We start from the raw sequence: 23,438 nt of genomic DNA, 5'->3' as shown, positions 1-23,438 counted from the left end.
GCCTGCCGGAAGAGATCCGTCTTCAGAGCCTGTTGCAGTCTGGAAGAGTGGAGACATGGTGGCGGATCTCTTCCGGCGGGTCGTTCCACAGCTTCCTCGCAGCAGCAGAGGAGGCCCTTTGCGGGACAGACGTGAGCCTAGCTTTTTTGGCTGAAGTCAGTCCTTACTGCTTGTTGTCTGTTTTATCATCTCAGAGCTGCTCTGTTTGTGTGCAGTGGCGCTGCCGGCTGGGAATGTGTCACCCAGTCTGGGGCTGGGGTTTCTGGGGAGTGGGACCAACAGGGTGACGTGACATCAAGGGGGGCTGTGGGTGTGTGTGGAGCCCCCTTGGCGTCCTCATGAGAAGAACGCGTCGGCAGTACTGAAGTGTGGGGCGCCATCCAGGCATCACCCCTTTTGGGGCGTCCCTGGTGCCGTCCGCACCCCCCGCACCCCCCAGGAATGCCACTGCTTGTGTGCCAGATTAGCCAAATGGGATGAGCAGCAAGAAACAGGAGGGGGTGGTTTACTCAGTCAAGATCATCCTCATCCTAACAATACTTATTTACTCATGCCCCCCTCTTCAGGCAAGGCTAGCATGACTGTGTGGCACTGCAAGTCCCATGGCCCTTCATGATTTGAGCTGTCTGGATGGGGATGATGAGAGTTGCAGTTCAACATCATTCTCCATCTCAGGTCTGGGGTCTCATCCTTGTATAAATGATTCCAGCTCTGTGCCTGGTTCTTTGCTATGGAATTCTGGGAGTTGGGGTTTGTTGTGGGGCCCAGAGAGGAGATCTCTCTCCTCCAGTCTGGATGCATCCACAGTCTGAGGTCTGAAACACACTGCAGAAATAACTCAGTTTGAGACCACTTTAACTGCCCTGGCTCAGTCTCAGGGAATTCTGGGAACTGTGGTTTTGCGGGACATTTATTTTTCTCTGTCAGAGCAGCTCTGGGGCCAAAAAGCCAAACTACATTTCCCACAATCCCGTGGGGCGGAGCAGTTAAACCGCCGCCAAACGGCCATCTCAGAATCCGCCTCAAAGCAGGCGCAGAATACGTCATCTCGCGAGACTCCCCCTTCCCAAGCCGTCGCCCTGGACCAAGATGGCGATACGGCGTTCCGCGTGCCCTGACTAAACATGGCGCCGCCCCTGATTACGGATGTGAGGAGTTACAGGCCCCTCGATCCCTCATCATCTCTCTCCTCCAATCGCCGCCCGCCAACTCTCCGGTCCCGAACGCCGCTCAGCCAATCAGGAGAGGCAGCGTGGAGATTCGGGAGGGAGCGGGCCAATGGCAAGCCGCAACGTAGGAAGCGGGCGAGAGAAGGCAGCCAATGAGGGCGCGGGTGGGCGGGGAGAGTGTCGCCAAGGTGCCGGCTGTGAAAAGGGGCTCCTGAGGGAACCTCAAGAAGGAAGGGACGCAGGATGGCGGCGGCCAAGGGGCTCTGGGCGGCCATGGCCCTCATCCTGCTCCCGGCCGGCAGCCGCGCTCTGAGGGAAGGGGACTGCGAAGGTGAGGCTGCTTGCGGGGCTGGAGGGGGCGAAGGAGGGACTCAGGCAGAGATATCATCCCCCGCGCCCTCCTTTTCCCGGACACGTCCTCCATCCCAGCCTCCCCTCCCCTCCCCAAAGGCCCTCCATCCTGAGCCTAAGGAGCAGGGCTTTATCTCTCTATGACTGTTTCTTAGCATGCCCTCCACTAAAGAGAGAGAGAGGCGCCCTCCTTTTCCCGAGCGCTCCCTCCCTCCCTCTCAGAGCCTCCTGGCCGGGGAGGGGTTCCAAAACGCCCTCCGCTTGGAGCCGGACGAAGCAGCAAGCGGAGCTTTCCCTGCATTTGAGACCTGGGGCGTTATGGAGGAGGCTCTAGCGCCAGCGGGGGACCAGGACCAGGGCGTCCTCCCCTTCAGGCCCTGATCCAGAGGGAGGCCTCGGCGTCCCTCACTCTCAGCCTGGCCAAGAAGCACCCCTCCTTTACGGTCCTAGGACTGTTTCCAGCTTTTCACTGGGTCCTGTTCCTCGGTGACTATAGAGTCAGGTTGACTAGACAGGTCCTCCATTCCAAGCTGTCCTGGACGGAGGGACTCCCCAATGCCCTCCGTTCTGAGCAGTACTAAGCAGCATGGGTTTGCGTTCCTCAGGAGCGTGTGGAGCTTCCTGCCCCTGCCTTTTCCCCCAAGGCCCTCCTCCTCGGTCCCCCTCGCCTTTACTGCCCATGGGAGCAGAAGGGACCACCTCACAGGGTTGTTGTGAGGAAGGAAATGGCTCCCTGAGGCCCAAGGAGTGGTCCCTGTCGCTTGGAGGGACCTTTGGGTGAAGCCTCTGGGCCAGGGCTGCCAGAAAAGGCTTGGGAATGCCCCACACATTCACACACACAACTTCCTTAAGTGTCTGCTTCTGATTAAGTGGTTGTGGTTGTGGTTGTTGTGCCCCTTCAGGTTTCAACTTATGGAGACCCTAAGGAGACTGTATCATGGGTTCTTCTTGGCAAGATTTGTTCAGAGGAGGTTTGCCATTCCCTTCCTCTGAGGCTGAGAGAGTGTGACTTGGCCAAAGTCACCCATTGGGTTTCATGGCTGAGATGGGCCTCGAACCCAGCTCCCCAGAGCCATAGTCCAACACTCAAACCGCTATGCCTGGTTAATATTGGATGTTATTTCCATGATTGTAAATGGGGTTGCTCAGTCTGCCTCCGTCCCAGTGAGCACCTGCCCCTTCAGACCTACTTGGTCCTCTTGGCCTTTTAAGGCTGTGCCATGGGTTGTGACTCATCTTGATGGCTGTAGTCGCAGTGGCACCCATAGACCCTCCCTTGAACTTCCTAACAAATCCTTTCTCCCAGAGGCAGGCCTGTATACCCTGAAGGCACCAGATCCTGTCTGATCTTGGAAGCTAAGGCGGGTCAGCCCTGGTTAGCATTTCAATGGGAGACTGCCAATGAATACCAGGCAGCATAGTCTACATTTCATAGAAAGGAACTGATAAAGCCACCCCTGAGAATTCCTTGCCCTAAGAAAACACTGTGAAATTTGTGGGGTCACCATGAATTGAAAGGCAACTTGAAGGCACTGACACACTCTCCCACAGGCCGACCATTTGCCCATGTACTTGAGTGTCTGTCACACACTAAAAACAATAGCAAGTACATTTCTGTACTGCTCATCAGTGAAGTAAGCACTCTCTAAGTCTGTAAGCTAACTGCCCCCAACAATCTGGGTACTCATTTTACTAAGCTACAAAAGGATGGAAGGATGAGTGGACCCTGGAGCCCTGCCTTGGATCGAAAAGCAGAGAGTGTGTTCCTCATTGCCTAGTCCTTAGGCTACGAAGAGCAGCTGCTGTAGGTGCAACTCTTGTTCATGTCTTTGTTGTTCTGTGACTTAATTTGGATAAACCCTGGCTCAGATTATCTTTAGAAGCATCTTTCAGGAGTAAGACTCACCCATGTAGCTAGCATCTGCCATAGTTACAGAGTGTTTTTAAATATGGGCAGATGATTGTTGAAATGTTAATGATAAAATGCAGCTACAGTATTCTGAACATAACTGGGACTTCCTGTAGGTGGTTCAGGGAAATGATGTCGCTTTTCCTACCACGTATTCATTTCAGAAACTGAACACATTTCAGCTACAATTTGTGAATTAGAAAACAAGAGATGGCTCAGACAGAGCAAAAGCACTTCGTCAGGCCTTCACTTAAGACAGATTTAATATTAAATTTGTTCTGCTGACTGATTTCACTTAAATACACACACACAAACGGATACACAGTCGGCCTTCCTTATCCATGGATTTTTTATCCATGGGTTCAAGCATCCACGCCTTGAAAATATTTTTAAAAAGTATAAATTCCAAATAGCCAAGCTTGATTTTGCTATTTTATGTAAGAGACACCATTTTGTGATGGCATTGTATTTAATGGGACTTGAGCATCCATGGATTTTGTTATCCACAGGGGTTCCTGAAACCAAACATAGCAGTTAGAAAATGGCAGCCTAAAGGAAGCCTAATTGAGTACAACTAGAAAATAAGTATTTCACTTTTGTGTAAAGAGTAGAAGAATAGCATACTGTATAATAAATATAACATTTGGATTCAAGGAACCTTGTTACCTTCCAAAGTTCATCTTACTTGCTTTAACTATCTTATGATCACCATTCAGGAGTGGGAGGATTCCCTTTAAGAAGTGTCAGGGCATTGTTTGCTCCTGACTAGGAAATCTTGCCTTAATCTTTGAGAAAAAGTAGGTTATCTACAAATTGGTTAAGGTTAGTAGTTTGATTTATGCAATCCAAAGTTTGTCAATTAAAGTAACTTTTTCTTCCAAAATACTCTTAATTCCTAGTCAATCATTCCATATGCATCAGATGTCATTGGTGAAAAGAAAACTGTTCCAGAATTTCAGACCTTGTTCTTGCATTATACAGTGGACCCTTGTTATATGCTGGGGTTTGGTTCCAAGATCCCCCGTGTATAACAAAATCCATGTATGCTCAAGTCCCATTAAGTATAATGACATAGCAAAATGGTGTCCCTTATAAAAAATGGAAAATCAAGGTAAATTTATACTTTTTTGGAACATTTTCAAACCGTGTAATGCTTGAATCCATGTATAAAAAAATCCGTGTATAAGAAGGGCGGACTAGTAGCAGTAAGAGGGATGCCTCTTTTCAGAGTTACTTCAGTGATGTGAGGGATCTGTGCTGAGGCTTCCATGGGACCTAATGTAAAGATGGTGTGGGATTTCCCCCCATACAGCTTGGCTAATGGTACAGGAAGGAGCAGTACTTGCGTGGCCACCCACAGCACAAGTCTTATCATAGAATTGGAAGAGAACATAAGGACCATCCAATCCAACCCCATTCTGCTACACACAAATACACAATCAAAGCATCCCCAACAGAAGGCAATCCAGCCTCTGTTTAAAAGCCTCCAAAGAACCAGACTCCACCACTCCCAGGACAGGATGTTCCACTGTTGAACAGCTCTTACCATCAGGAAGGTCTTCCTAATGTTTAGGTGGAATCTCTTTTCCTGTAGTTTGCATCCATTACTCTGTGTCCTAGTCTCCAGAGCTGCCTTTCAAATATGTAAACATGGTAATCATGTTAACCTCTTCCCCAAGGTAAGCATACCCAGCTCCCTAAACTGTAAGAAAGTGACTGAACATAGCACTCCTAGGATTCCAGTGCTCTGATGTCACTGGTAGGCAGAAAGACTGAAGTCTACATGAAGGATACAATATGCTTATCACTGAGGAAACTATTTAGACAATTTATCTATTGCCTCTGATATTTCCAAGACAGGAGAAAGACCAATTTAAAACATTAAACTAGGCTTGCATTGAAGAGAAGGATTAGAAAGACCTGTTTTCACTTTTTAAGTAGAATCAAATTAACATTATGACAAAGTAAGAAACACAGTGCCCATTTTTTCAGCTGGGAAGAGAATGTTTTCCATAAACCCTTTGTTATAAAATAGTGTAGTAACCTGTACCAACTGTTCACACTGCTTGCTTTTAATGAATACAGGTGGGTTTACATTGCATTCTTATACTGCTTATTAATTTCCATTTTCTTGCTCTCCTTTTCTTCATCCCTAGTAATTTGTCATCTCCGTTAGTTGTTTATCTTTTGGCATGGTATCGCTCGCTCATGTTTAAGTTCCTTGAATTTTTGAGAAAGGCTCGCTTGGAACAACAGCTTAGCATTAGGATAATGCATGTGTTCTTCCCTTCACAGTGTGTGTGTCATTCTTGGGAAGATTCTACCAGAGCCTAAAGGACAATAATGTTGAGTTTACACCAAACAGTATTGAAAAAGAAATTCTAAAATCTTGCAAAGAAACAAAAGGCAAAGAAAACCGTCTGGTAAGTAACAGTGGCTGTGTTCAAGTTCTGTGGCGATTCAGATGAATAATGCAACCTGAAGCAAAGAAGGGATATAGGGAAAAGGTGGATGATTTTACAAGACAGAGACAACCTGGTAAACTGTTGAGTTCTAATGAACACTACTAAGAGCTGGGAGGAAGAATTCTTGTGTATTTATTTCAAACATTACCAAATTCATTCTAGCAATGGAATGTCTATGGTGAAAGCAATATTCATTAAAACAACTGGAATCAGAGCACGGTAACAGTAATAGTGTATAACTAAAGCAGAAACATGTAGGTCTCTATATGAAAAGCATGCCAAAATCAAAAGCTTTGGTTTGTTACTGGTGAGTTTTGCATGCTTATCACTAATAACAAAGGTCCAGAGTATGGGCACCACAATTATGACAAGCCCAATTTTGTACCTGTCACCTGCTGTGAGACCCCAAATAATGTCTACCTTGGAGATATGAATGGCAAAACAGTATCTTGTCACAAAAGACAGTCCTTCAAGTATGCCAGTACCCATTTAAGGCTTTAAAGGTGATAATCAGCACTTCAAATAGGGCTCAGAAGCGAATCAGGAATTGTTACAACAGGAGTTAGTTGACATTTAACAAAAATAGCAACACTACCTAGCGCACTAGGTGAAGTATCTGAATGCTGCTCAAAGGCTGTCCCACATGGGCTGCTGGAGTAATGCAGTTTTGAATGTGAGTGGAGCATGTCTGATAGTCTTTTCTCCAAAGAAGGATCAGCTGACATGTCAATCTAAACTGTGCAAAAGAATTCCTGCCGATACCTGTTGTTTGGGCATATAGAAACATTCCTAAACTGTAAACTTGATTTTTCAAGAGAGTACCTCTGTGCAAGACAACCTGTATATCAGGCTTCCAAACAGCTTTTTAACTAGCCAGCTACAGTTCTATCTTGTTTAGGTTAACCTTTGGCTATCAACATGCAGACTTTCACTGGATTTAAGTGCCATTTCCTTATTTCAGGTATCCTTGGGATTTATTAGTCACCTCTGGATAGAGACCAGTTTTCTTGTAATACATTTACAACATATTTTTCTTCCTGTGTTTCATTAAACCCACCAATATGAAACAAAGTGAGCTTCACTACTAGTAGTGAAAAGGCTAGGCCAGCACAGCACAGTTCGGAAGTGCAAAGTGTATGCTCATAAACAACCCTCTTCTAGCATTATTTAGAAACCAAGTGCTCTGGTCTGTTTCAGACAGGTCGACGTAACTATCCAATTGTGGGACACTTGGCTGACAGATATATTGTGTATTTTTGTGGAATGGCAAGATTTAGTCATTTCATGTTTTCTCTTAGAGGAACAGAGATAGAGTGATGGCATCAGAAGAGGTGTACTAGATGGAATGGTTTTATGTGGATTTTAGGCTTATTAGCTTTTAATGTATGATTTGTAAGCTTGAAGAATCCAGTTGTGTCATGATCCTTTTCCTCAAAGACTTTCTTGAAAGCATTCCTGACAGAAATAGGAAAGCCAGGTATCCCACCATTGGACAGTTATATTGGTCAGTTGGCATATTCTGGCTTCCTTAGACAAATGTGTTGTCTCTTAAGTGTTAAGGGGTAAAAATAGTGCATTTGATCTTCCATGTATTGTGGCCTAAATCTCATTGCTAGTTCTACTCAGAGTAGACCCACTGAGTCAATTACTTCTTGGTAAGATACCATTTATGTAAATCCCACTGATTAAATGGGTCTACTGTACTTGTTTGTGATTAGCAATTGGATTTAGGCCACAGAATGGAAAGTATGCTGTCCCCTGTATCATGGAGAACTTCAATAAAACAGAAACCTAATGACACTGCCATATTTTCTTCCAGGAGATGCAAACATTTGTTTTTTACTATCTTATCGAGCGTCTCTCAAAGAAGGTGCAACCAAGATTTTTTTAGAAGTCCTGATTACTCATTTTCTCTTTCACTCTCTAGTGCTATTACATTGGAGCAACTAGTGATGCAGCCACTAAAATGATTAATGAGGTGTCAAAACCCCTAAGTAATCACATCCCTGTTGAGAAGGTTTGTGAGAAGCTGAAGAAGAAAGATAGCCAGATCTGCGAGCTGAAATATGGTGAGTTGGTTATAGAATTGATTAATTAAAAATAAGATGTGACATGCTGCTCAACCTTATCAATGGCGGGTTACACACCGCCATTAAAGTACACGCAGAGCGCGTACAAGGGTTAGGGAGGTGCGGTACTTCTGCACCTTCCTAACCCTAATATGCACTCTGCGCATAAAAAATGACGGCGACCGTTCCAGACGGCCGCCGCCATGAGGACGTCATGGCCATGCCGCCTCTATATGGGGCGGCGCAGACGTGATGTCCTTGCTCCGCGCTAGGGTGCCTAGTGCGCCCTTTGCGCGGACCAGGAAGGAGCTCTGTTTTGGAGCTCCTTCCTGGCTTGCGGTGCCGCTTTGCGTCACTGGGCGCAGCCTTCAGACGGCTGCGCCCAGCGAAGCAAGGGAGAAAGGGGCAAAGCAGCCCCTTTCTCCTCCTCCCCTCTGCCGCGGGGTGTCCTTGGGGCTTGAAGCCCCAAGGACACCCCTTTTCAGGCTGCGGGGAAGCGGTGTTTTGCCACTTCCCCGCAGCCTGAAAAGCGGCAGATCGGGGCCTCAGCAGCTGCCGTTCTAACAACTGAGGCCCCGATACACCGGGGAAAGGGGTGGGTACAGCCCGCCCCAAATGGGCGGTCTGTAACCCGCCATTGTTATATTCATTAATGTTCCACTTTTTCCCAGTCTGAGATGCAAAGCAGCTTGCAAGAAATTTTAAAAAATCATTAAAAACCCACAAGATAAGGCAAGATTAAACAATCACAAAAGTTAAAACCAGATTTAAAAACATATGTCCTTAAAACATACATACACACAACAGCATAACAATTAACAAGATCCAGCACATTATTTTGGTGATACAGGCCTTATACAGTTCATCATCACACACCTTTCTAAACAGAAAAGTCTTTACTTGCCTGCGAAAAAAAAGTAGACAAGGTGGCAGTCTAACTTCTCTTGGAAGGGAATTCCAAGCCTGAGGGTTACCATTGAGAAGGCCTTCCCCATGTCCCCACCAGATGTAACTGTAACAGTGGTGGAACAGAGAGAAGGGCCCTCCCCAGCATGAGGTGGTTTCTAAGAGAAAATACAGTCCTTCAGATAATTTGGACCAGAACTGTATAGGGCTTTATAGATCCAATGTAGCACTTTGAATTGTGCTTGTAAATGGAGTGGCAGCCAGTGAAGCTATTGATCAAGGGAGTTGTGTGTTCCCTGCAGCCAGCCCCAGTTAGCAGTCTGGTTGCAGCTCTTTTGACTATCTGAAGTTTCCAAACTCTTTTCAAAGTCAGCCCCAAGTAGAGTGGATTACAGTAATCAAGATGTGTGTCACCATGGCCAGATCTTTAGTCTCAAGGAATGGGCACAGCTGGCCTATAAGCTTTAACTCTGTAAATGCACTCCTACCACCACTGAAGGCTGAACATCCAGGCTCAGAGGTGAATCCAAGCTACAGACCTTCATCTTGAAAGGGAGTGTAACCCCATCTAGCACAAGCTGAATCCCTATTCCTTTCTGACTGACCAGCAGCACCTCTATCTTGTCTGGATTAAGTTTCAATTTGTTCATCCTCATCTGGTCTCTTATTGATGACAGATCCTAGTTTAGGACCAAACACTTAACTTCTGGTGGAAAGGAGTAATCAAGTTGGATGTCATCTGCATGTGAATGGCACCAAACCCCAAAACTCTGGACAGCCTTTCCTGCAGTAAGTGTTAAATAGCATGGAGGACAGAACCGAGCACAGAGGGACCCCACCAGCCAAGCGGTCAAGCAAGAGTTCCCCAGGACCACCTTCCGGGCTTCCCCTGTCTAGCTTTCCACTTACATCATCCACCAAGGTGACCAAAGCTGTCTTTGTCCCAGAGCCAGGCCTGAAACCGGATTGAAATGGATGTAGATACTCCATCTCATTCAGAAACCCCAGGGAGTTTGGAGGCCATCACATACTTCAAAACCTTGCCCAAAAATGAAATGTGAGAGACTGGCTGATAAATATGGTGAGATCCAGCAAGGGCTTTTTTAGTAATGGTTTTATAACAGCCTCCTTCAGGCCAGCTAGAACTCTGCCTTGTTTTAGTGAGGCATTAACCACTTCCTTTAGTCATTTAGCCAATCCCCCTCTAGCTTTTTTGATAAGCCAGGAAGGGCAAGGATCTAGGCTACACGTTGTGACTCTCACCTCTCAAAGGACCCTATCCACATCTCCTGGACTTTGTCAAACAGGATAGTTTATTGAAAGGAAAACAAAACATAGCAGGGCACAGCGGCTCTTTGACAGATCTAAAGTTACAATTAGACTCAAGCGAGTACATTCATATATCCATCTCCAAAGTCCAAAAGGCAAACCAATTGGTCTTTTTCATCCAAACATTTCCGTGCTTCAAACTTTCTCAAAACATAGTTGGTAACGGTAACATTTTCAAAACAGTAGATGCTTCACACAGGAGTATTACATTACTCTGAATTTCTGCTCACTAAGATTAAACAGCCTCGAAACACATAAACATGGCCCTCTTTGCATAGTAGTACTTTCCCACATTCTAGCAATATAAACCAATATAACAATCTTATTATCTTCAACATTCTACCCACAGTTCAAACCTATAAACTTAATCACTAACTCAATTAAACTTCTATGTTCATCGCTAACAAATAAAGTCTTGTAACAGTGAATTCTTTAGGTATGCACTAAATGAGAAGTAATTTGTCTTGTATCCCATTTAGCTTCATTAGATAACTCCCCAGCTTCTAATGTTATGAAGGCAAAAACCTCTATTCACTTTTTCCTCACACGCATAACTGTTTACTCTCCCTCCACACACTTTTCCAAGTACTGGTTTTTAGTGGCTTTTTTGTTTGTTTACTATCTTTAAAGCAACTTTGATTTGTCTGATGGTGCAAATACCATGTGCTTCTGCAAGGCACCTAGCTTTAGGCCAGTTACTCTGTGTGGAGTATTCCATTGGGAAGAGGTCTCATGATCCTCAGACAAACTGATGAAACTACTAGTACTGCTAGTCAAAGAATCCAGCACTTAGGCAGGTCTATTTCAGCTACAGACCAGTCTTGGCCTTCTAAAACAAAATACTATCTCAGTCATGGAAAGGTTTCTGGGATGGATGGTGATACAAGGATGTGGCAACTGTGACTTACTTGGAAGTAAGATCAAATTGAATAACTTGCAGTTTACTCCCAAGTGAGCAGCACAGTGCTATACCTGACAGTAAAATGATAGGGGAAGGAATACATGTGTTTAGTCATATACAGTTTGAAACATTATGGGTGATAAAAAAAACAGCAAAGAGCAAGAAATAGAGGTAGTATGTCTTTTCTAGAAAAACTGGATGGAGAAAATTGCTTGCTGAAAAGAACATTGAGGTTGTAGCAAATCATTAATGATGCATATTATCTATCTGGCCTGTGTTAAGGCAGTGCAACATTCTTATAAATAATGGTGAAAGCACAGTTTGGGTGTTGGCTCCAAGGCTGAGGCTCATATGCTCAATTTTTGCCAGTGACTTTCTGGTTCCCAGCAAGCCACTGTTTGCTGTTACATACCGATGGTCCATGGTATGGCTTCTCAGGAAGGGAATTGGAGCCCATGAGGGAAGGGTAGAGCATGACAGATTAACGCTAGTACCCATTGGCCAAATCATGGTCGTCAATTAACATCCATCTGTCTAGTCATTGTGACCCTTTTGGGCTGTGCTCTAATCAAGAAGGTCATTGCTGGAATGATGTCAATAAATAGCTTAGCCAGCGCATACATGAGAGAAATAGTAGAAGGGATTAAGCTTGGTTATGTGTATGTAGAAGTGTAAGGTAAAGCTGCAACAATCTGCAACAGGAACCAATTGATTCCTACTAACTGAAATATAAAACACTGCAAGGGAAAGCCATAACCCTTTCTCAGAAGTCTTACAAAACAGGCTAATCAGCTCAATGCTACATTTAAATAATCATTGAATTGTTTAAATACAATTTAGTAGCCAGGCATTTAAATAAACATCTTTGAAGCAGACTATAGTCCTGTCTGAAATAAATGGAATCTAAACCTTCCCCGGTTTTCTCTTCAACATAAATTTGTTTAGAATAACTTTACCATTTTAATCTTTTCCTGCAGGTTTTTAATAGACATGTTGCTACTTTTAAATGCTGTGAAAGTGGGGATTCTCCCCAGCTTACCTTGTTTTTCCACAAGGTTGATGGTTAAGAGGGGGGCAGGAAGAATGGTGTTCCTGTGTGTGCCCTGAACTGAGGGGAAGTAGGAGTGAAATCTGTGGTACTTTATCTGAGTAATGATATACGAGGATCTGGTAATCTGAAAGCAGCATCAGTAGAAGGGAACACTGTATATAATAACATATCCTATTTTTTCATCAGATAAACAGATTGATCTGAGTACTGTGGACCTGAAGAAACTGAGAGTTAAAGAACTGAAAAAGATATTAGACGACTGGGGTGAAACATGCAAAGGCTGTGCAGAAAAATCAGACTATATTCGGAAAATCAATGAACTGATGCCTAAATATGCACCAAAAGCAGCCAGTTCGCGGACAGACCTCTGACCATACAAGTGGCTTCTAGCACATTAGCGAGTGACACACAACTATGTTAATCTTCTATTTTCTTTCCTGGAAAGTTGTTTTCGTAACTTATTTAACTGGGTTTCAACTGTCAATTTGGAACATTTCTTCGAACGTTGGTTCAATTGCCTTGTCATGTCTCAAGTTTTTATTTCTCTTGTCTGATTTATGTTTAAAAATTGACACATGTATGGGATTTTTAAAATAAACATTATGAAATCCAGTGTCAGCTAATATAAGAGAAGCAGTACAAGTTCAGTGGCAAATCAGGTCTTCTACAAGTTGAGTCTGGCACTGAATACAAGCAAGGTGGGTACCTTTCTAGCATTATTTAATAGGTGTATTGATATGGTCTGTGAAACAGGCCTACAGAGGTGTTTACTTGTGTGTAGTGTTGAACTGGGCATCAGAACATGAATATTCACATATGCCCTAAGTTCTGAATACTGTGTGTGCCGGGGGAGCATTCTGTACTGTCACATTTTGAAAACATATTCTGTATAGGAGATTAACCATGTTCAGTTAAACATGGTTATAAACATTGGAGCTAAGCATCTGAGGACCTGGATTAGGGCCAGGCATACGGGCAAGTTTAGTGGCGATGTTTATGTATGTGCCTATGTACCCAGTTTTTTCTCTACACATTAGCAACCAAACATACAGTTTGTATGGCATGAGTGCCCACTCTGCTAATAGTTTGTTACTTTGTGCAGATTAGCTATGTGAATTTTACAGTGTTACGTCAGAGTCAGGTGGACTGGGCCACATGCTTTGAAGATGTGGACTGTTATGTTTGAACAGGATAATAGCATCATCTTATAAAATGCTAGCTGGCACTAACCAAAGTTAAAAAGGTTGGCGCTCAAGCTAATTGGCACCATCTCCGTTTGTCCAAGTTCAGTATTTACAATTGCTACTGCAGGTGAGGGTCTTCCACAGAATTTGGAGCTTTTCCTCTGGCCCCATTTTCAGAGGTAATTTGTTTTAAGCACTACATAAGTCAAGAGTTGGGCCTGTAAGTTATATTGTATCTCCCACTGGCGCTCAGAAATCTGTCATTAATACCTGTTCCTGTATAACCCCAGTAACTTTTAACTTGACAGTAGCTTCCAACTTGTTGATTTACTGTCACCAGTTTTGTGTACATGTTCTGCCATGCAAAGGTTCCATACTATTGTATGATGATCTGTGTTAGTGGAACACACGTGATTGTATCCTCCCAAACCGGCTCCATTTTGTGGAGGGCCAGGGAATTCTTGTTGCATGAGCATACAGTATGTCCAAAATATTTCATGGAGCCAGACAATAGGGACTCTTGTTCTTTATAAGGTCTGACAGCTGTCTGGGTGTCAGTTTAAGTAATGAAGCTGTTTTCCTATGCACATTAACAGTGCAGTTTAAAACAAGCAGAATTTAAGCATACGTTATTTTGACAGATGTTTTCTAAATCTAACAATATCACAGAAGTGTCAAAATAATGATACAGCAAGGTGGCTTTGAAGGTACCAGTCTTGCCTTGAATACTATTCTAAAAATGTGATTATCAAGCTTCTGCACAAATAAAGCAATGTCCCTTTCTTTCAGTAAACCATGGATGAGGAATGAGTATCCTCCTGTGAGTTACTGAAATATTTCCCCTCCTCATCTCTACTTAGTGTCCAGGGCTTGGGCTGATAGAGGCTGGGAGTTGAAGAAGTGGGCCATTGCAAGTCCCCTGTCCTTTCCTTGAGTCTGTGATTTGTTTGCACATGGCCCTCTGCCAAATGCATAGCACTTACTACAAGCTGAGTTTCCCTTGTTCAGAATGCCTGAATACTCCAGAAACCCAGAACTTTTTTGCTGGGTGTCTGAGACAGTGGCTCTGCTGCTGCTTTATGACAAGTCACTCTACACATGGACAGAGCTATTTGAATTAACTGAATAATAATAATGATGTATATCCTGCCTTTCTGGAACACAATTGGGGTCCTAAGGATTTTGGAGAAGGGAAGCTCAGCCTGCCTGTGTACTGTATTTGCTTTGTCAGAGTGAAAACAAGGGGCCTCCTGTAGCTTTGGCGGTGGCACAGGCGGCGAGCCGCCTGGCATAGGGCCAGGGCTTGACCCCCGCCTTGGGCATGGAAGCCCCCTGGGTGGCCTTGGGGGGGAGAGTCACACACTCTTAGCCCTGTGATAGTTGGCCCCGGAGCATCGGTTCTCAGCCTCTGCTCCTCCAGATGTGTTTGCAAAGGCGTCTGGGCGCTGAGTCCAGAAGAGCGGGAAGACCAAAGGTTGGGAGCCTCTGGCCTGTTACAGACTGCCAAAATAAAGCTGCTTCGGGTCTCTTTGGAGATATGCTATTTAAATGATGCGTGTGTCCTAAGATTCCAGAGGTCGTGCCAAAGCCACACTCCATTCCTAAGCACTGGAGTGCAGCTTTGGTGCAGCTTCCGGATTCTTAGGATGCATGTACCTCCAAAGAGACCCCAAGCAGCTTTATTTTGGCAGTCTGTAACAGGCCCCTGTCTCTGCCTCAGGGCCATTTGGTTGGAGGAGGAGCAGCTCCTGCCACCGCCAAAGCCCTCTCCGCTTGGGCCATTCGTGTCCTCGGGGCTCCTCGCCCGCTGCCTTCAAGCCCTTTCCGACCGAGGGCGACCTGGTCAGGGGTCTCCTTGGCAAGCTCCTTCAGGGTGGGGTTTGCCAATGCCGCCCTCTCGGGCGGAGAGCGTGCCTTCCCCGAGGAAGCTGGCAAAGTGGGGACCTCGACAAGGAAGCAGCCTGACCAGGGCTAAGTACCAGGCCTTCTGGGAAGCAGAGTCAGCCTCTCCCCGCCTCGAGGCACCAGGAGGAGGAAGAGGAGCCTGGCAGACAGCGGGGCACGCGAAGGGAACCCCGAGGCGGCCTTTTGTCCCCCGCCGCCGCCGCCGCCGCCGCCACCGTCCCCTCCCTCTGCGCGCGCATCCGCTGTCTCTCTCTCTCTCTCTCTCTCTCTCCCTCTCCTGGGCGGGGGCGCGGGGTGATGACGTATGAGGCGCGTCTACGGCGCGGCAACGGGGCCAGGCCCCGCCCTCTTCTTCCTTCGTCCCCTTTTGTCCAAGATGGCAGCCAGCGCCAGTTCCGCCGGAGGCGCCTCCTGAGCCTCTTGGGCCGGAGCCATGAAGCGGGGCGGGGAGACGGCCGTGTCCGGGGGCGCTCGCGGGGGCGCCCCCTCCTCCTCCTCGTCCTCCGCCAAGAGGCCTCGGGAGCGGGAGAGGGACGGCGGCGGCAGCGGCGGCGGCGGAGGAGGGAGCAGCAGCAGCAGCAGCCGGCGGGGCCCACACCGGAGCTCAGGGGGCGCCTCCTCCTCCTCCTCCTCCTCCCGCAGCAGCAGAGACAAGCCCTCCTCCTCCTCCTCCGCGGGGGGCTCCAGCTCCAGCTCCCGCAGCCACAGAGGGGAGGAGAGGCCTGGAGGCAGTGGAGGGGACTCCAACCACCGAGGAGCGGCCTCCTCTTCCTCCTCCGCTTCCTCTGCAGCCAGGAGCAGCAGCCAGGCAGCCCTCTCCGCCGCCGCCACCTCTGCAGCCCCTCCGCCTCCTCCTCCGCTGCCACCGCCGCCTCCTCCGCCTCCGCTCCCTTCATCCTCCTCCTCCTCTTCTCGGGTGCTAGGGGCCGGGAAGGCCAAGGTCCCCTCGGTGGTGGCCCCCTCGCTGCTCCTGGGCGGCCCTCCTCCAGTGGTGGCCCCTTCCCTGCTCCTGGCCCCGGGGCTGGGCCTCTCCGCAGTGGCGGCTGCGGCGGCTGCAGCGGCAGGCCTGGCGGGCCTCTCAGGGGATCCCCCGGGCTCCAGTGAGTACAAGACCCTTTTGGTGAGCGGCCTGGGCCCGGCCCTCCCCGACCAGCTCCTGGAGGACGGCCTCTTCCGCCAGTTCCAGCGCTTCGCCAGCGGAGGGGCCAGCGACATCAGCGTCAAGCTCTCCCACACGCCGGAACTGGGCCGGGTGGCCTATGTCAACTTCCGGCACCCGGCGGACGCAAGGGATGCCCGGCGCCACGCCAGGGCCAGGCAGCTGCTGCTCTTTGACCGGCCGCTCAAGGTGGAGCCGGTGTACCTGCGAGGAGGGAGGAGGAGCCGCACGCCCCCGCCGGCCCCGGCCCCCGAGCCCCTGGCCTTCCTGCCCCCCCCTCCATAGCGTCTACCCCTACAAGCAGAGGTCGCTCTCTCCCGTCACCACGCCTCTGCTGAGGGAGCCCAGGCCGCGGCACGCTCAGGCGGCAGCGGCAGCCTTTGCCTTGGAGGCGGTTGCCTTGGGGCTCTCGCGGGAGAGGATGCTGGACTACTACGGCTTGTACGACGAGCGCGGCCGGCCCTACGGCTACCCCTTAGTGGCCGAGGAGGACCTCATGCCGGAGGATGACCAGAGAGCCACCAGGAACCTCTTCATCGGCAACCTAGACCACAACGTGTCGGAGGTGGAGCTGAGGCGGGCCTTTGAGAAGTATGGCATCATCGAGGAAGTGGTGATCAAGCGCCCGGCACGGGGCCAAGGCGGGGCCTACGCCTTCCTCAAGTTCCAGAACCTGGACATGGCACATCGGGCCAAGGTCGCCATGTCCGGCCGGGTTGTTGGCAGGAACCCCATCAAGATTGGCTATGGGAAAGCCAACCCCACTACCCGACTCTGGGTGGGTGGCCTGGGCCCCAGTACTTCTTTGGCAGCCCTTGCTAGGGAATTTGATCGCTTTGGTAGCATCAGGACTATTGACTATGTGAAGGGGGACAGCTTTGCCTACATCCAGTATGAAAGTTTGGACGCTGCCCAGGCTGCATGTGCGCAGATGAGGGGCTTCCCGTTGGGCGGGCCAGACAGGAGACTGCGAGTGGATTTTGCCAAAGCTGAGGAGGCCCGCTACCCTCAGCAGTACCAACCTGCCCCGCTGCCTGTTCACTATGAATTGCTACCTGAAAGCTACAGCAGACACAGGAGCCTAGAGCAAGACCTAAGGGTGAGAGACAGGACTCCTCCTCATCTTCTCTACTCAGACAGAGAAAGGGGCTTTCTAGAGGCTGATTGGGCTAGTCCTGTCAAAAATGCAGAGCGCAGAAATAATTTGGAGACCTATAGTCGGTCAGCACGCAGCCGGAGTGGAGAACGTTGGGGCAGCGACAGCGACCGCAGCGTGCTTAAGCCTTGGGAAGAGAGGCGCAAACGCCGCAGCCTTTCCAGTGACCGTGGGAGAGCCACCCACTCGCCGTACGAGGACAGAAGCAGGGCGAAGGCTAGTGGGGCAGCTGCCGACCGCAGCCCAGATCGGGTCCGGAAGGAAAACCACACCACCGAGTCCACCACAGAGAAAGAACAGAATAACTCCCTCCAGAACAATCGGCATGCATCAGAGGAGAAACCTCATCGTGAAACAACCGATCCTCCTCAGCCTAAAAAAAGGGACAGTGAACGCAATCATCGAACTGGTGAGTCTGAATCAAAGACCCATGAAGAGTCCAAATCTGAAACAAAAAAACTAAAAAGCTTGTCAGATTATGCCCACACGCTACAGCTCGCCTGGAACGGGCAACTTGTCCTGAAGAACAGCTGCTTCCCTACATCTATGCACATCCTTGAAGGGGACTTGGGGGTCATCAATGGGCTTCTGAAAGACCACTTGTCTGGTGGAAAGCTAACGCAGCTCAAGATTGCTCAGAGACTCCGGCTTGACCAGCCCAAACTGGACGAAGTAACTCGACGGATCAAGCAAGGAAGCCCCAATGGCTATGCTGTGCTGCTGGCTACCCAGGCTACTCAAGGAGCAGGCGCTGAAGGGACCTTCCCTGCTGTGGAGCCTGGCTTGCAAAGGCGGCTTCTCAGGAATCTGGTCTCTTACTTGAAACAAAAACAGGCTGCTGGGGTGATCAGCCTTCCTGTGGGAGGGGCAAAGGGTAGAGACAACACAGGCATGCTTTATGCTTTCCCTCCTTGCGAATTTTCCCAGCAGTACCTCCAGTCCGCACTAAGAACATTGGGAAAGTTAGAAGAAGAACATATGGTGATAGTGATAGTCAAAGATACTGCCTAGTATTTACTCCTCTCTTCTTCCTTTCTCTGATTCCATGTTGCTTTGTCTCACACAGCCTGGTTCCTTTTAAGGCCAATTATTTTGAGTGAGGTCCCCAAAAGTCCTCCAACAGAATTCTACAATTTTATTAGCTTCTAATTAATTTTAATACCATTTTAATGAGTCCCATTTTATTTGTTTTTAATACGTGACACTGTCTGCTGTGTTCTTATTTTTTAAAAATGTATGGAAAGTTGTCAGTAAAGCCTTGTTCACTGATGGATTTTTAACTTTGTGCAGTGTCCTGGTTTCTGTAGTCTGCCAGGCTGGCTCTGTGCTCCAGTAGATGCAGCTAGTAACTACATCTCCTTCAGTTTCTAACAGCAGTTCTTTCTATTGCTGTTCAACAATATGCCAGTTTTTGTGCTTTTTGATTTTCTCTGAAAGTTGAAGCCTGGTTGCTTCGTTCATCAATAGTTAATACCAGATTTAAAAAAATAATAATGATAAGGTAATAAAGCCTTGATTAGACCAGCCTTTTTGTGGTGGGTGAGAACTTTTAAGGTGGTCTTAACCAAAGAACAGCCCTGTGGAGCTTAAATGTTTAGTCCAGCCCCCAGCACCTCTGCATTAAGACACAAGGCACCTTGAATTTTTCCCCTCCTCCTCTTTTCTGTGTTGACTGTTGGATGGATTATAATATTGCAAATTCAAAGCTGTTCCTTGGATTTCCTGTTAATAACTGCAGGGTTCTCAGGAAGACAAATAACCAGGCACTTGAGTGGGACCTGATAACAAAATCTAAATGATTATGTTGTTGAGTTCCTTCATCACAAAAATAAAAACATGACAAGGTTACCTGTTTATAGTGTGTGTGTACTGTACTGTACTATACATAATGAAGTTCACCCCAACCCCATGCAATACACAACAGGTTTAGGCAGTAGATGTACTACCTAGAAATCCTTCTTGGTCAGAAAGTGGCAATCTTACACATGATGATCTCACTCTTTACTGCTCTGGGATTCTTGCAGGACATGAGGCAATGGGATAACCACCTTGGTAGAGAAAATTTGCATAGAAACAGGTGCAATAAAAACACATTGTCCAATTGGCCCCATATAGTAGAAATCACAACTATCAGGGGATTCATGTATGTACTTGCAGCAGAATATACTTGTCAGACATGGCTATGTATGCAGGCGATGGTTTTGTGAAGTAGCCCTCAGGTAAAAAGAATGAAGTGTGGATTGTAAAATATAAGGTGGAGTGTGTATACGCTGTGGTAAAATCATCCCACATTCTACACTAGGTTAACTCCACTTGTGTCTTAAGTTATGCAATTAATAAATAGATGTATGCACATCCACTTAGCTTGCATAATTCTCTTTCTAATCTTGCTTTTCAAGGAATTGGCAACATTAAGAATGCGTAGATTGGGAAACAGAAAAAATTATTTTGCGTTTAGCACACCATGCAGCAGTGACATGAACCGTACAGGATGTTAACTGCTATCCTGTACAGCCCAAGTCTGGCTTCTGAGATTTACCATCTCTGCTCGATTTAATTTAAGGCAACTAAAATCTGTTATTGTACAGTGAAATTAGGGTAGCGGGCATAGAAAATCCAACTCATCAGATGTGTCAGAGAAACTATTCAAAATGGCTTGCTGAAGAATCTCTTGCAGTCCACATCCTAAACAAAGACTTGAACCTCTATTCTGAAAGGTTTGGGCCTATCTCACAGTAACTAGATTAAGACTTAGATGTTGTTAGACATGTAAATGCTGGTCTCTTGCCAGATTTACTAATAGCTATCAGACTTCATCTACAGATCTGAATTAAATTTGGCACAAATTGCAACAAGGAAGACTTGTCAAAAAACAAATTTCTGAAGTGGAGGAGAGAATTTTCTGTACAGAAGATTCTACCAAATCTCACCATATTAGACCTCCATCCAGTGTGCTGGCATATTGGAACAAGGTGACATATTGGGGGAGAATCAGTCACACTGATGTATCATATTGGTAAGTCAACAAAATCACGAAGGGTCAAGAAGACATTTCTAAATGGCTCCAGATCTTAAAAAGGAATGGTTTGTTTGCTTCTGAATAGCTTTTGATAAATTTCCAGAAAAGGCCTGAACTTGGAGAAATACACACATGAACAGCTAAAGGCAGTTTTCACTAATTTCAATCATTTCTAAACACCCTTCACCTTATCAATGTTATTAGTGCAGCTAATTTATAAACACTGTGGCATCTGTTCATTTTCAAAGATTAAATCAGAAAAAGGATAGGTGTTTGAAACAGGAAAATCTGGGGATGAACAAAATGTTTTCACCAAAATTTTTCACTGGAAGTCTTAAGTGCAGGCAAAATAGTAAGGAATCATCTTGATTTTTTAAAGCACTTGCCAGCTGATATGGGGTACATATATGTAGGCAGTCTTCACAAATATGAATACTGTAAATCAATCACAGTTATCTGTGGGAGACAGATGGGAAATTTTTAAATTATTCATGGACATCTTTTAAATTTTCCTAACTGATTAATGTCTGCACTGTCTTTGTGGGTACATTTTGATAATCATTTATCAAAAGATGTTAAAGTGAAGAAAAGTACCCTCCCAAATCTCACGTTAACATTAAGGATGTATGCCTCCCCCCCCCCCCCCGGTTCAGCTCACGTGAATGCAGTTGCAATTCCTGTATGAACAACTATCTTGTGGCACAGGAGACAGCTTGAAGAGTTGGAGATCCAACAAAGGCAGCAAATGAATTTTATTTTATTTATTTTTTTAATAAATACAATTTACATTAAAGAAAAAGGCCTTCAATTTGCAGTTTTCACACAAAGGGCAGAAGGGAAAGGGGGGAGATTTAAAAATTTCAATCACAAGGATGGGATGGCATGAAGGGGAACTTATAGATGAGTCCTACATCTCCAGCAATGGCAGGTTCTGAACAGGACCTCCAGCCTTTCACTGTGGCATCACAGCCAGAAGTCTCATGGGGCTCTTGACAGGACAAAAGGCATCTGACCAAAAAATGAACATTTCACAGCAGGTAGCAACACCTCTATTAAAAAATTATATGCAAAATAAAAATCACTCATCAACAGTTTTTGCAATCCATGATTCACTTTCTCCCACCCTTCTCTTTTCAATAAAAATGCCCTTTTTGTTATTTTTTAACTTCTTTTTCTCCCCCAGAAATTTATCATGGTGACTAAATATTAGGATACAAATTTGTACCTTCTTTATAACATCTGCCTGTTTTTTTAATCCTTTTTTATTTCATATAAAACTATTTCTGTTCTTTAGGAAAGAACTTTATACAAAGAAAATATACTGTGAAATATCTTCAGAAGTCTCCCTGGAGAGGAGAGTCTTGCCTCATCCTAAAAACCAAAAGAATAAAAGAAATTAAAGGCCAAGCCCCTGGTCTCTGTAGGGAGGCTCTGGTCATGCCAGCCGCATGTACAGTATCTGTCCGCTGCAAGATCAGAAGGGCTGGAGTTCTTTAGATGTTCGCCCAAGAATTACAATCTGAGAGGGTGTAAAGTATCGCCTCCTGATTTGGTCTCCTGGCTTCTGAGACGGGAGCTTTCCTGCTGCCAACATCCTGTAGGATGGCCACTCTTCATTCATTCAGAGACAACATTATGTCATCTTCCAAATCCAAATTATCTGAGCTGTCAGCTAGAAAGGGGACAAATGGATTATTTGAATAAAGCAAAGCTTCCAGTGTCAAAAAGATGCCAAGCAGGGAGGTCTGTTCCAAACCAAAGACCACTGCTCCAACAATAGTTGTCAAGAGTCAAAACTACCCACGACAGCAATATGGTCACCTAGGCACTCTGGGCAAAAACCAGTGGTGCCAAAATAGGCCAGGTGAGGATTTTGCTGTTATCCAAGTGCAACTTTCCAGGAAGACAATTTCTAAAGATACACAGTGGACAGAAGATTATGCCCATGATTTGATTGTATTCTAAAGTCAGACAAGATAAAATCTCAAACCTGTAAAAAGACCAAACTGTACAAAATGTGTTATACTTGGCACCCAATTTCTGAAGCACAAACAAGAAAAGCCTACAGCTATGTTTATGAAGGAACATCTGTAGTTGTGCGAACAACCTGAAAAGCAGGCAGAAACAGAGTATGCTCATTCCCTGCCCTTATAGACTGCCCTTTCTAATACCAGACAGTATGGGGCAGGTAATGCTTACTGCTATCTTTGTCCCAACAGCAACAGTAGATAGGTGATGCCATGCATGTGAACTCAGCTGCATGGAGGAGGAGGAGGAGATTTTTTACCTCCCTGCTCTAATAGAACCAGGAAGGAGGATGAAAGAAGGGGGGGTAATTGTGGTTTGCTATAGTTGGAGGGACATTTACTGTAAGAGCCAGTTCCTACACATGCTTAAGAATTATTTAGATGTTTCTAGCCAGATGGATCCTGTCCCACTCCTTGTCTCCAAACAAAGAACTTCACAGCCTAGACATCACAAAGTTATTTGAGTACTGAAATATGACAGGATACAGAAAAATGATGTTTCAACACTGCTTTACAGGATAAGGGAAAATTATGTTACACTGGCATAGGATTCAAACGTGCTTGATTTTGTCTGATTAACATTGCCAGGAGACTACTACCAAGGACAGCAGATCTAAGCATGCCAATTGCATTTAACACCAATGGGCCCTTAGTATCCGCTGGGGCTTGGTTCCAGGATCCCCCATGGATACCAAAACCCATAGATGCCCAAGTCCCATTATATACATAATAAAATGGTGTCCCTTAGATAAAATGGTAAAATCAAAGCTTGCTTTTTGGAATTTTTTAAAAATATATTTTTTCAATCTGTGGGTGGTTGAATCCATGGATACAGAAG

At 46.2% G+C, this 23,438-nt stretch overlaps 3 protein-coding genes across 9 annotated transcripts in view; 2 read left to right on the top strand and 1 right to left on the bottom strand.

Annotated features, from left to right (window-relative positions):
• Positions 1-1,332: 1,332 nt before the first annotated feature.
• On the top strand, positions 1,333-12,762 carry MANF (mesencephalic astrocyte derived neurotrophic factor). The gene is made up of 4 exons (XM_042455743.1): positions 1,333-1,500; positions 5,725-5,852; positions 7,822-7,963; positions 12,337-12,762. Exons 1-4 carry the CDS (start codon positions 1,413-1,415, stop codon positions 12,519-12,521), a joined length of 543 nt encoding a protein of 180 aa, XP_042311677.1. The 5' UTR covers positions 1,333-1,412; the 3' UTR covers positions 12,522-12,762.
• A 2,842-nt stretch (positions 12,763-15,604) lies between these two features.
• Positions 15,605-19,402, top strand: RBM15B (RNA binding motif protein 15B). Its single transcript, XM_042454373.1, is given in 2 exon segments — positions 15,605-16,671; positions 16,673-19,402. Coding segments are annotated over 2 exon segments (2,892 nt in total). The 5' UTR covers positions 15,605-15,672; the 3' UTR covers positions 18,566-19,402.
• A 1,898-nt stretch (positions 19,403-21,300) lies between these two features.
• DCAF1 (DDB1 and CUL4 associated factor 1) overlaps positions 21,301-23,438 on the bottom strand; it is a 57,743-nt gene continuing 55,605 nt past the window's right edge. For all 7 annotated transcript variants that reach the window (XM_042450209.1, XM_042450214.1, XM_042450213.1 and 4 more), the window contains one exon: positions 21,301-22,245. In XM_042450209.1, the coding sequence (XP_042306143.1) occupies positions 22,187-22,245 (59 nt within the window). In that variant the 3' untranslated portion in view covers positions 21,301-22,186. The remainder of the gene's footprint in view (positions 22,246-23,438) is intronic.

Source organism: Sceloporus undulatus, chromosome 2, assembly GCF_019175285.1.
Source record: "Sceloporus undulatus isolate JIND9_A2432 ecotype Alabama chromosome 2, SceUnd_v1.1, whole genome shotgun sequence".
NCBI classification, from domain to species: Eukaryota; Metazoa; Chordata; class Lepidosauria; order Squamata; family Phrynosomatidae; genus Sceloporus; species Sceloporus undulatus.
This window is presented reverse-complemented; position numbering and strand designations above follow the sequence as displayed.

What these genes read in the sequence shown, in the direction of transcription:
- MANF (XM_042455743.1), top strand. Translation starts at nt 1,413, where the DNA reads ATGGCGGCGGCCAAGGGGCTCTGGGCGGCCATGGCCCTCATCCTGCTC. An exon ending in GAGGGAAGGGGACTGCGAAG is followed by an intron (nt 1,501 to 5,724) that starts GTGAGGCTGCTT and finishes TTCCCTTCACAG; the next exon opens with TGTGTGTGTCATTCTTGGGA. An exon ending in AAGGCAAAGAAAACCGTCTG is followed by an intron (nt 5,853 to 7,821) that starts GTAAGTAACAGT and finishes TTCACTCTCTAG; the next exon opens with TGCTATTACATTGGAGCAAC.